This window comes from Haliotis asinina, chromosome 5 (assembly GCF_037392515.1).
Source record: "Haliotis asinina isolate JCU_RB_2024 chromosome 5, JCU_Hal_asi_v2, whole genome shotgun sequence".
Classification (NCBI taxonomy): domain Eukaryota; kingdom Metazoa; phylum Mollusca; class Gastropoda; order Lepetellida; family Haliotidae; genus Haliotis; species Haliotis asinina.
In genome coordinates, this window is record NC_090284.1 from 70,007,495 (window position 1) to 70,020,278 (window position 12,784).

The 12,784-nt window shown below is 41.6% G+C and overlaps 1 protein-coding gene across 1 annotated transcript in view; it reads right to left on the reverse strand.

The window, feature by feature from the left end:
• LOC137285165 (17-beta-hydroxysteroid dehydrogenase type 6-like) overlaps positions 1-12,159 on the reverse strand; it is a 41,960-nt gene extending 29,801 nt beyond the window's left edge. Inside the window, exon 1 of the mRNA XM_067817403.1 lies at positions 11,770-12,159. Within this exon, the coding sequence (XP_067673504.1) occupies positions 11,770-11,980 (211 nt within the window). The 5' untranslated portion in view covers positions 11,981-12,159. The remainder of the gene's footprint in view (positions 1-11,769) is intronic.
• Positions 12,160-12,784: the final 625 nt, after the last annotated feature.

A 12,784-nucleotide genomic window follows, 5' to 3' on the forward strand; every position in this document is an offset into this window, starting at 1 on the left:
AACATACAGTGGCGAGTGTTGTCTATACAGGATGTAAGTGAAACTGCACCAGAACTGTCAAGTTAGAGGACAGTCAGATGCTGGAGAGAGTTAATTAAAGCAGGGTTTATACCCTTGGTTTAGTTCTCCGTAGAATCATAAGTTAACTCCCTGTGTAAGTTGTGGTCGCATTGTTCACATACAGACGACACGGGGCGTAACGTGGAAAGGCTGGGCGGCGATATTGGGGAAGCTACGAGACCGCGAAATATGCTGCAGCGAGAAATACGAGGGGAGGGAGGTGTAGTTAGTAAGTTGTTGGAGGTGTAGGTTGGAATGTAACAACGGAAGTAGACATTTCTTGTTATACAAAAAAAACCGATGTGGCTGTTATTTAGTGCAACGCGCTTTTATTTAACGGTATGCTCGGTAACCCAAGGCCCGTACGTTTCCGGAAGCACGGCAAGCTGTGTTTCTCGGGCACATTTTTTTCTAAAAGTGACGAGGGCGACAGGACTTCTTTGAAATTTTCGGTAGAAAAAAGGTGACGCGGGAGGCAGACATTTTTATTTATGTCTGTCAGATATGCAGCTTGGGAAGTTTTGCATGTATTACTGAGTTGTAGAATCAGTCATACTCGTTCAGACACTCATTGTTATAGTGGACACATAGATATCGGGAAGCGGCCAAGTCAAAAATATCTTTTTTAAAAGGCAATAAAATATTGTCAAGCGCACAAATTAAAGTGTCGCACCGATGCCGAGAAACATTTCACATTTTTTATTTAGCCTTAGGTGTTTGGGTTGTAGAGACGGATAAGGATATAGCTGGGCGAGGACCATTACAAGACGCAAGTGAGTAGAGCATGCTAGGTTTGGTAGCGCAATGTTGACCGTAGTTCCCAAAGATCAACACCCGTGAAGATCCGGGTTAGAACTGATATTCAATAACCCATGCTTGTAAGAGGCCACTGACGGGATCGGGTGGTCAGGCTCGATGTCCTGGCAGGCATATGTCGTCCTATCCCAGTTGCGTAGATCGATGCTCATGATGTTGATCACTGGATTGTCATATCCAGACTCAGTTATTTACATACCATCTAGCTGGAATATTGTCGACTGCGGCAATACACAACAATCAATCAATCAATCATCCGATAACAGAGTAAAGGCTGCCGGCAGGGCAAGCGTTGTGGGTGGGGTACTAGAGTGGTTGGGTGTATTAAAGGTGACAGGAGAGTGTGGAGGGACTGGAGAGTGGATGGAGTAAGGACATGTCCTGGATATGGTTGGGTCGTGCGTTTAAGTAGGCCGGGAGTCTGTGTCTCGACAATCAACATACCCGGCACAGCAAAATAACAAATACAAAGACATTTAACTTTAGACCTTTTTATGTGTAAAACATCTTTCTTACAACTGAAATAACTTGACATGCATCAAGATACGCCAACGCGCACACATACTCGAGTACCCTAGTCACAGCCCTCCACATACATTAGCCATTAGTCAAATTAGTTGAAATCAAGTTTCAAACACACGCCCCAACACAACCGACAGTCATTTCACATGGGAGTGTCTGCCAAGCTCAGAACAGCATTCACCGAAAACCATGGATTAAATACCTAGTACTCTACATGTCTGTCCTAATGCGTACATGTTGTCCTTACAACCAAGGCTGTACCAGTTCGACATGCATTGCTCTTCATCAAGACGATCTTTATCAAGCAAACATGGACAAGAGACGAAAAATGTTCCGACTTATTTATCTGACTAACAACTAGTCTCTACGATATTTTACTGAAAAAAATCTATAAAAAATACTTGAAACATAATGGAAATGAGGTCTGAGACTTTCTTCATTTTCAGATGTCTGTGGAAATCTAGACTTGCTACATATTCTAGACTTGCTACATATTCTAGACTTGCTACATATTCTAGACTTGCATGGGTTTTCTTGGATATATTCGTTTCAGGTTCTGTGTGGCTTAATGTACACACAGTGAACGCGAAGAATGTATGCTGGTCAGCATCAGTGTCTAACAATGACAACAACAATCATCATCATTATCGTCATCTGTTTAGCAAACAAGTCTCTATATTTATACCGGGCACCTGTCGTTATGTCGTTGTTTTCGACTGTACCTGAACACAGATTTACCTGATCGATGATAACCATTTCTTGAATTGTTCTCTGTGATACTTCATAAATATGTGTTGTGAGCAATACACATGTTTAGGAAATATATTGTTTCTCAAGATCTATGTTAGATCTTTGAAAGAAAGTGATGACACTACGGGTGATGTTCAAGTTCGGGCCGTGTTGTTTCAGTCTGTCAGGGAGCAACGATTTAATGGGATTGCCGTGTTTTCGTATTAAGAATTAAGTTTAGGATCTCATTTTGTCCCTCACGACTTGAAAATTTGTCCAGTTAATATAATTAGATGAATGAACATGAACGGTATTGTGTGGAGAACTATCTGAAGGGCAGGGCAGGTAATACATCTTCCGACTATGCGAGGCTTAAGTAGTATAGTAACAGTGTAAACAGATTTGATTATTTGTAAAGAAAAAAAACACACCCAAGAATCAAATGGTTGCTTCCTTACCACTTAATATATCGCATAGTCGTGACAAACGTTAGGTTGGATGTCAATATAAACGATAAGGGTTTGCTATGCTGACAAAAATGCCCCACGTTAACAGATTCCAGGGTTGCCGAGCGCAGCTGGCCCTGCTCCAGGTAGAAGAGGTAGGTCAAACGTTGGGAGGGAGAGAGATTTACAGGACCCGCAGCTACGCGAGGTCTTGCCAACAATTCTTTAATAACCTGAGGTTAATTAAACGGGAACAGAACAATGTCGAAAAACACCGTTCAAAATATATTCTTGCCTAGAATCCAGTAGTAATTTAGTGACTCCTATTCGTCTTTAGAATCAAGCAGTCGTACTCGGTATGTCTACTCCACGTTACAGCGTCTATACTGTTATGTTGTTATGTACATACATGTCTGAAGTGCATGTAAACTTTCCTGCTGTACCTCAGCGTGTTAGTCCCACTCAATCGCTGCCGAATATAATCAAGTAAATCTGCGTGATAAATCACGATATAGCATATATGAGAAAATACCACTTTATTACATTAGTATTGCATACTACGTGGTGAAATTAAGAAATACATATGATCACATACTGAACAGCAAAAGAAACGCAAGTTTCGAAAAAATGAAAACTCATAAAAGTAAGAGTTCATGTTTTTCTTCTATTTAAAAACTTGACAATGCAGAGTTGCGTTTCTTTTGTTGTTCAGTATATTACAGTTAAATTTTACATCTACAATAAGAGATCACGTAAGAAGCAAGCACTCTCTGTGTTTCCGTGGCGGTTATCTACGGTAATGTTCAGCAAATGAAACAAACACTCGGATAACACCTATGTATATATATCACAACAAAACCTCTCAAGTCTTATCTCGCGGTCTAATGCCCATACAAGCACACTTCCATTGGAATCGTGGTTTGCAATTTGTCATGTAACGCGACTGACCCTTGGACCGTCGCCGTATCAGGTCGAACTTTCGGTTACTGGGTATGCAGTATGGGTATGGTGCAGTAAGGTCACTCCAATATGTATACATGTATTTGTTCCACGTATTTTCATCCAGGCGGACGAGAGGGTACATATTCATGTTTCTGTTCGTAACAGTACATAAGTGTCATTTATTTTCTTTGTCATTCTTTCAGGTAACGATGTTAATACAAACGATATGAAACTGATATATATGCTTAAGACAATTTACGTTTTTGAGATAAGGAAATCACGATAAAAATATATATTATTAAATCATTGTTGTAGATTCTCTAGATATTTAGGCTCATAGTTTTAATGTAGAAAATGTTTGGATTTGCAAGTGGAAGACAAGTCTACTTGTAAGATTGGTCTCTAACCGAGGGGTTATTGTGCACTGGTCATTCAGCTCATTAAATACACGATCGGGATTCTCATGACCATTAACATCCCTTGATACACTCTCCTCATTGACCGTAGTTAGCCAAGCAGTAACTGGACATCCCGTGTGATAGGGTTTGTTATCGTGAACCATGACTAGACAAGGTCATACAAGGTCTGCCCCTTTCGTTTGATAACTACCGCCGTGTGGAATGCTCATTCGGAAGCGTGTCGAATAGCGTCTCACAGCCAATGTATAAATAAGTGGATTTGTATAACTAATTGCTTCAACAGCCCCAACAAGTAAACTTAGATGTACATACTGGTTGTAAACTTCCGGTGGTCACTTCCGGAAGTCAGTCTCATCTACCCACTCTACTCATACCACGGCGGAGGGTCTAGTTCAAGCTTCAACTGACTGGCACAAGAGGCTGAAGGTCTGGGAATAGACAAATGTCCAGTCTCTGAATGTATATAATTTTGATAGTAGCAAACAAAATCCATTTGAACTGAAACGAAGCCCAAGGCAGACCAGAGATTCAGAAATGTAGACTTGCTTCTAGGGAAGGCTTCCTTGGCTGTAGGGAAAATAATATGGTTCGGGGACTGTGAGACAGATTAGTTTGGGCGTCAAAATACTCAAATAATAACGATGTAAACAGGGAGTGTGGGCGATCAATATTATGAGAGTGGTCATTATGACGAACATATAATGACACTCATGGATGTCGCGCTAATGGTGAAGAGGTCTTTGATGCTAATGGTGTTTATTGTTGTGATGTAGAATTTGGTGATGTGTTTGTTGTGGTCATATTCTAGTCATGACACAAAAGCGTATGACTGCAAGGATTCTTTTAAACGACGACTTTCATGAACAGTTCGGTTGAGAACAGTGACCTTCTGAAGTCAATGTTGTGGAATATTTACACGGAGCAACACACTTCACTAACCCATCTATCCATCTTCACTATCGCGAAGTTCTCTGAAAACAGTGCTTACGTTCTTCATATCTGTCTATCGGCGCACTACTGAATAAACATTAAAACTGTTAAAACATTCTTGACATTAGACTCATTCACCGCGAGGCGTGTTTTCATAAGGCCTTTTTCCAGAGGATGACAGGTAAATTACACTCACACTTTCCAAACGTTCTCTCTGATAATTCGTTTGCCCCAAATTCCCGAAAGGTTTACTCTTGTGGTTATAACACGTCAAGAGGTGTCGAATTTAATTGCAAATATTGCCATATAAGCAGATATCTTCATGCCGAGAGAGTGACCTCCACGGTGGCGGGCACGTGTCAGCTTCACAGAGACATTTACTTTCATACTTGACATCCTACTCAAAAGCTGCCAACCAGAATTCACGTTACCTAGGAACGACTCAAGATCAGTCAAACGCCTTCCCATGTTGACCTACACGAACTTTATAAATGAAATTTTAAATTTTAAATGAAATATTTCTGCAAACCAAGCTGCGATTACCTCTTTCAAGAAACTCATTTCACGTTCAGTTACCGTTAAAGAGAGATCTAATTATAGGATGTTTAATCAAGCGATGCTTTCACAGCTACACATATCACTTACAACGCGGCACAAAATACTCAGAGGCATTCGTCTCATAATGTGAGTCGCTATATTGCGCTAGTTGCTCAATAAAATTATATGATCAGAGATATAACATTAAAGTCATATGCTCAAACCATTAGTTACCCCTGTTAGTTGGTCAATGTACACTTTGTCTCCAACCCTTTGGTAGTGCTCAACGCACGGTAATAGCTACAACGGTAATAGCTACATTGCCATCTCACCGGGTACCCACTCACTGCTGGGTGAACAGGGGCATATTACAAAGAGGTCACATGTTACATTTGTCAAGGTGACAAACACAGTCACCCGCCTCAGAAACTACAGAGGGTTTTAAGTGATAAAATATCCATCGTTCCTAATTCAGACTGGCTAAGGTGGCAATTGGTTATTACCTTCATGCCATAGGTATAGTCATGTTACTATATATCGCAGACTAGTCACCAGCAAACAGGTGTCACTTGGTCAACTCTGACAGACATGACAGTCGCAAGCATAAACTCAAATCATACACAGTTTACAGACATGTCGTATCATTTACACCACTTTAGCAACTTTCCAGCAATATCACGGCAGGTGACACCTGAAACGGGCTTCACAAGTTGTACCCATATGGGGAATCGAACCCGGGTCATCGGCGTGACGAGTGAACGCTTTAACCATTAGTCTACCCAAACCAGTGACATGTCAATTTCATGACCATGTCGCACACAATCGACACCCATCTCATATCCGTGAGATATACACAACATGAATTTACCTGTAGATGTACGCACATTTCACAACACAGGTAATACGCAAGACGTACCATCTCCCACATCTGTTGTGCACATCTTGTGGATACCTGAGAATCGTGCAGGTTTTTATCAGTCAGGGCAACCGTACCACCACGGAACATCATAGCCAGTCGTCACGTCCAAATCACCACTGATAATCCACGCAACCCCATCGATACCTCAACTCGCGCAACTGGATAGCATCACACGAAGTCGGGCGATACACCAACTCGCTTGTTTCATTACAACATAAAAAACAAGATACGACTTGCTAATTTCATGCTGCATTCCAGATTACAAACAGAGGACCATGTCGCCGCTCTTTATTAATTACACAAATATGTTGGTACCGTTGAATCCGACATGTGTAGGACTGCATAGAGCGGTTAGAACACACGCGGAACCTGTTTTCACATAGTATGAGCTGTTTAAGAAATGAATTTTAAACAAGTATACCAACTCGTACCAGTTACTCAGTCTTCGACGGGTTTCAAGAATGATAGATCACGCGTTTCTAACTCTCACAGTGTACGAATAAATTGGCAGTAGCCTTGTGACTAAGGCGTTCGCGAATGTAGCCGAGTCATTCGTATCCATTCTATGATACAACGACACCCATTCTTTTCCATGCGTGTGAGTGTCTGTTCGTGCACGCACGTATGTGTGTAGGCGTTAAGGTCACGTTCAAAATGATACATCTGCATATCTAAGAGGAGTCTGTCATAAACTACGAACATGTAATGTGTTATTTTAGTAGTTTTTGCACAATCGGTATATAGGTATAAAGCAAAACCGAGGTTCATTTGTGTCATTCTGGGTGCTCCTGGGTCCTATCTAGACGGGATGAGAACATCATTATATTTCGCTGAGGCAGTTTCTCCGCAAAAAAAAATCAAAAACGCTGGGCCACATTCACCTCTGTGACCACTAACATCCACCTCTGAGGCCATGGTATTGCTCAGCTCTTGCAGACACTCTGTGGACCAGCTATGTATCAGTTATCACTTAACTTCGAAAGACCAAATGCTGAGTACTTCTAACATATATATGTCAGTAATCACTTCATTGCCATTACTTCTAAGCTTCGAATATCAACTGTTAATCCCCCTGTATTCTACCCTAACTGTATATATCTGACATACTCTAAATAACCTTGGTTGGATGAGCATTGCATCAAAGACACAAAATACGCACCTTAACACCTTCTGTAACAATATACTAGCCCCGCTCTTAATAGTGTTATCACTTCAAACAGAGAACCTCCTTACATGAGATATACAAATACAGCTTGTTCTGGAAAGTGGGTCTCGCGCATGTCAAAGAGGTCGTGGTTAGTTTGTTGGCGAATCAGCTAACCATCCTCTTGCAAGCGACGCGTAAGTAGGATAAATAGTTTTGCAACAAACAATGATGATTTTAAAGTCAAAATATGTTGATGGTATCCGGTGTAAAAATTCTGATTGGCCATATTTGCTAAAATAATCATTTTACAAAATTTGGCATTTGATTCGTACATTTCGTACACACCAATTGCCTTTCTATGGACGGGAACTTGGAACGTAAGATGCCCACCGAGTCTCCAACAATTACGAAATGATGTGTTGTTTTGAGAGGACGCAACACTGATGTTTGATGGGGGTATGAACAACTAAATCCATTAGCGCCATGTCATACAGTCGAACTAACACAAGATTACCTGATTTGCCAGTACCGTCTGACTGGTATCGGATATATCTCAGAGAACCTCCATAAAGATATTTTAGCATACGCAAACAGCCTGATAACGGCAGGTTAGATAACAAAAGATTGGCAAAAGGTCCGAGTTATGTAAGATCCATTGCTTGTTGTTACTCAGACATTTCCCCCTGTCATTTGTATGGATACTGTTGTACCAAATATAACAACGGCCAGCCGTTATTAACATCATAACGTCCTCCAAAGGTTGGGGAAATATGACTGTAAGACATACATCTATGCTTGATCTCATAGAGTTCTGCTGCCCATGTCTTCATGTGATTAGGGCGACAACTTTTCTAAGATTTCTGTCTGGGGTACTTTCACTTCCATTATTAATGAAGTGGAAAACATCGAGAAAACGAAGCCAGTTCTAATGATTCGTATAAAGAATATCTTCGCGTAACTGAAGTCGGTTTGATACCGCAACGTGGCTCATGACACCGTGAAAGCCATATAGCTTGTCTACTTTGATCGTGAGCCACTCATGTGCAGAGGAGTATTTGGCTTGTGTCATAGTTCTCGTTGTCACGGCGCAGCTGTCACAGTATGTCGGGATACCCTCTTGTAACGTCTGTATACATAGCACGACTACCATACCATACTGCATAAGACATAGGCCAACATAACGATGGTGCCGCCCCGAGTTAATATCAAATGAAACTATAGTCACTTGTGTACCCTCTTGGCTTAAGCTTCTGGTAAATGCCGTGGGAGCGACTCGACTGTTTACACGTGGTTTACATGTAGAGATATCTCAAGGTAGATCTAATTGTGTTATGAACACATACACCAGGAAGTTATGGCGGGAACTAGGACTGGCGTGTATAGTGTATTCAGGCACAGAATCAAAGAGCTCTCTATTAACTCAAACACTCAACTCCATCCACCGATCCAAGAACATGCCAGAGGCACCATGCCAGTCGTGTATCGGAAGTGCTGTAGTGTTTACTTATTTCCAACAAATTTCCGTTAATTTTTAGGGATTTTATTCGCAAAGGGATAGATGCACAGTTCGTATCGAGGTATGCCGGAACAGCCCATTTAAAATGTATGTGATGTTATAATGTGATAGGAAAAGCCCTTTGGGAACACCAGTGTCGACTACCCAACACGCGTCATTTGTTTCTGGTTTAACAGGCCGATGTATGACAATGTGCTGGTTGTATGGGGGATAGCGATGGCTGGATGAGGGGGTTGGAGTTACATCGGTACAACCATATCCACAGTATTACAACTCTGATGTGCATCCGTTGCAGACTATCACGACATGCAATTTACTGTTACAACTGTAACTCGATATATCAAAACCTGAAGGTGTACCTGCAACAAATGTAACTCAACATATCAATATAGCCACACCCTTTTGTTCTGAAACATTATTAAACTCCTGTGAAAACGAGAGAAAAAATACCTATGCATCCTCTTACCTTTCTCAAAAGCTGTATTCGTCTTTGTAAAACCAAGTATCTTCCTACATACTGGCGTGTTTTAGCAGCGTTTCGAAGAAGCTTCCTGCGTAACATTGCCAGTGGTATTTACCCGCGAGCACTGAATATATTTTACTTAATCGAGTCGGGTATTCAACGGGAAACAGCAGACAAAAGCAGAAGTAAAAATGTGCCTGAACAAGAATTACTCCACGTAAACGTCGTGTATTTAATGTACGACAAATGTCTGACCACACAGATGAGGCCAGCCTTAACAAAGACAATGAACATAAATAAATAAACTGCATGGTGAAATACCAGCTACACAGGGGGTTGTCCCGTTATCTTCCCATTATGACTACTTAATCTTTTTAAGGACACATACAACAACCTGTTGGTGGACCAGTCTTCCTGATTCGGGGAGAGACCTTGTAATTAAAAGCTACTCGACTGGAACAGGCTGTGCATTGGACGGGTAGTCAAACTGGGAGAAGTCATAATGGGAATGAACCGTTGTCCCTGCGCTGGTGATCATGGACCGGTAATTAAGACAGGGGCACATTGCAGTATCAGATGCTACCCTCAAGAAAGCTAACGCTCCCATCAAACGAGTGGGTGATTTATTTTTTTTTAATTTAACGCCGCTTTGAACAATATTCCAGTTTATCAGCAGGTATCAGCTCGACGTAGGACGAAAATGATACATTTATCTAAGACAACTACCAGAAACGTGGAATCTACTTTGGAAACCTGGGGAAACAATCTAATCAAGTGAAAATACAACGCTACAACGTTTCAAAAAGACTCTTTGGTGATTCTAGGTACGCGTACCCCAATGTTCCCTGGTTATCGCTACAGCCGCCTGAATTGAGGCCCGGCAGTTTGAACCGTTATGTTACGGTACGCAGGTCCCGGGAAACGCCGGAGCCAAATAACGACAGGCTCCTTGATATCTAGCTCGAATAATGCTGACTGCGGCATAAAAAAATACACATTCCCCTACGACTTGATCCTAGTACATATCAAGCTGTTCAGGTGTAGGTTTGTCATACATAACACATTGCACACTGACACGTCAGCTTCATGTGACTTTACTATCACTTCCTACACAAATAGGGTGGTGCTTACTGTTGTTTGACCCATATCAAGGGTGAATAATTCTGTTGTGTAGGAGTTGTTGTTACGGGGAACGTTTCTGTAGTTGTGGGAATATATGAGTTGAGTATAGTGTGGACGTGCTTATATTGAAGGATGAAGACGATCTTGACATTTCACTTCAGGTGACTATACTTGAGTATTTTATATAAACTGGCGCTGTACACAAATTCCATTGCCTAATGTCACAAAAGCTCGTAAGTGTTTACCCATTCTTTGTGGGTCAACGGCTAATGTTGACACACCCGTATCCCAACTAACCTAGTTTTCCCCAGCCACTCGGCTTGAGCCCATCTGCTGACGATACCACCGATAACAGGCAGAACGTCGTAATGCATATGTCAATTACTTCTAAATACATCGGTCTTATGACCGTGGTCCTGATACGCCCTAGGGTTATACAAATTAACACTTAATCATTTGGACCTATTTTGCAATATACTTCATTGCAGGTTTGTGGTGTGGTGATGCGGTGTAAGGTATATCTACCGTGGTTGATACGGGTCAAAAGTCCACGCTTATTGATGGCCTATACAGAAATGAACACGATGTTATGAACGAGGTGTTACACGTGTTATATGCAGAGTCTAACTTCCTTGATGCCAGTTTGTGACATATTTCACATGACAGGTGATGTTTGACAGGTGTCATGCAGTGCAATAAATGCCTAGTAAACGAGAAATTCAGAAGTCAATAATTGATTATAATATACTATTACTTCACATACTTTTTATGAAATGTATATTTTCTCTTTAAAGTTAAAAATATACATGCTGCATAACATATATGATTCGGTTATAACTACGCAGTGTTATATAGTGAACACATATCATATATGATGACCATTCCTATCATATAACATAAAGCATTACTCATTTTAATTATCAGTGTAAATACTGATTTATAACAGGTATAAAACAGAATGGCTTAAATGATCACAGAAAGTAGCAGATGGCTCATACAACGAACCCTCAGGCGACAGGCTTGTTTCAGTATGTGTAATGACAGCATTCACCTCTCAGTGAAAGAAATCGCTAGACCACAACCGCAAAAGCCGAGTTCTTAAATGTCATCTGAAGCTAAGTCGAGTTACAGAGCAATGTCTATTTGATTGTTCATTCACCTGGTTTAAAGGTCGAGACTGCACAAAGTTGAATCGACTCACCTGTGATGAACACCGCCTTTCCATTGCTGTCTACATGTTCCTCGGGAGCCTTCCTCATGAATGCAAGAGTTAGAGCCACAATAGCAACATAGAAAACAATTGAAGTGATTTCGTTTGTTAACACTATAGATCGTAGCGGTTCAGGTTGAACCAGGTATACGAGCAGTCCAAAGGCTGCAGTTGTCAGTCCGAGCAGTGTGTGGTTCTCCATTGGGACGCACTGGGCACAACCGCAGCTCTCAACAAAATGTTTGTATACTATTGAGAAATGGGTCTTAAGTAAGTGTAGGGCTCTATTTATATCCGTTCCCCCAACTCTCAGCAACTGTAGAATGTGATCGCCTCATGAATGGGACTACAGAGCTGAGCCTTGTGTTTCGGTTTAAGACTAGTCCATTAGCTGCGGCGGGGTGTGAAGGTTGTTTACAGTTAATCAAACGCGACTGATAGGCCTCGCGAAGCAATTAGTGCAGCGGCTAATACCTACTGTTGTCCCTAAATCGGAAAGACTGATAGTACCTACGTGCTGGCTTATGTGAAGGCAGTTTGGTATCCTTGTTTGCTTTCGCGGTAACTGGGGATTGTGCAAGGGTTTGATGTATCCTATCAAGCTTGACTGCACAGCAGGGTGGGGAGATCTGCCAACGTACAGTACAGATGCAGACTCACAATACACTCCTGTCGCTGATGTCCTGGAACCAATAGTAGGAGAGTCAACAACTGAACAGAACTCGGACATGCACGTCAACAACTGCACTGCGACAGCAAGAGGTGTGGACTGCAACATTGGGTAGTGTTTGATACTGCACGGAGAGACAGAGGCAGACAGAGAGAGAGAGTACGCTCGCGCGCGCGCGTGTGTAAGTGTGTAAAGTATGTTATGGTGTTGTCTACTGCATGTCAGCCATTCACTTGTAACAAGCTGGTGTAATAAGGTTACACGCACCTTGATATTGTCCTACCTGTTGTCTGTCGACAAATAGAGGCATTCGTATTGTTATTTCTGTTGTTACAG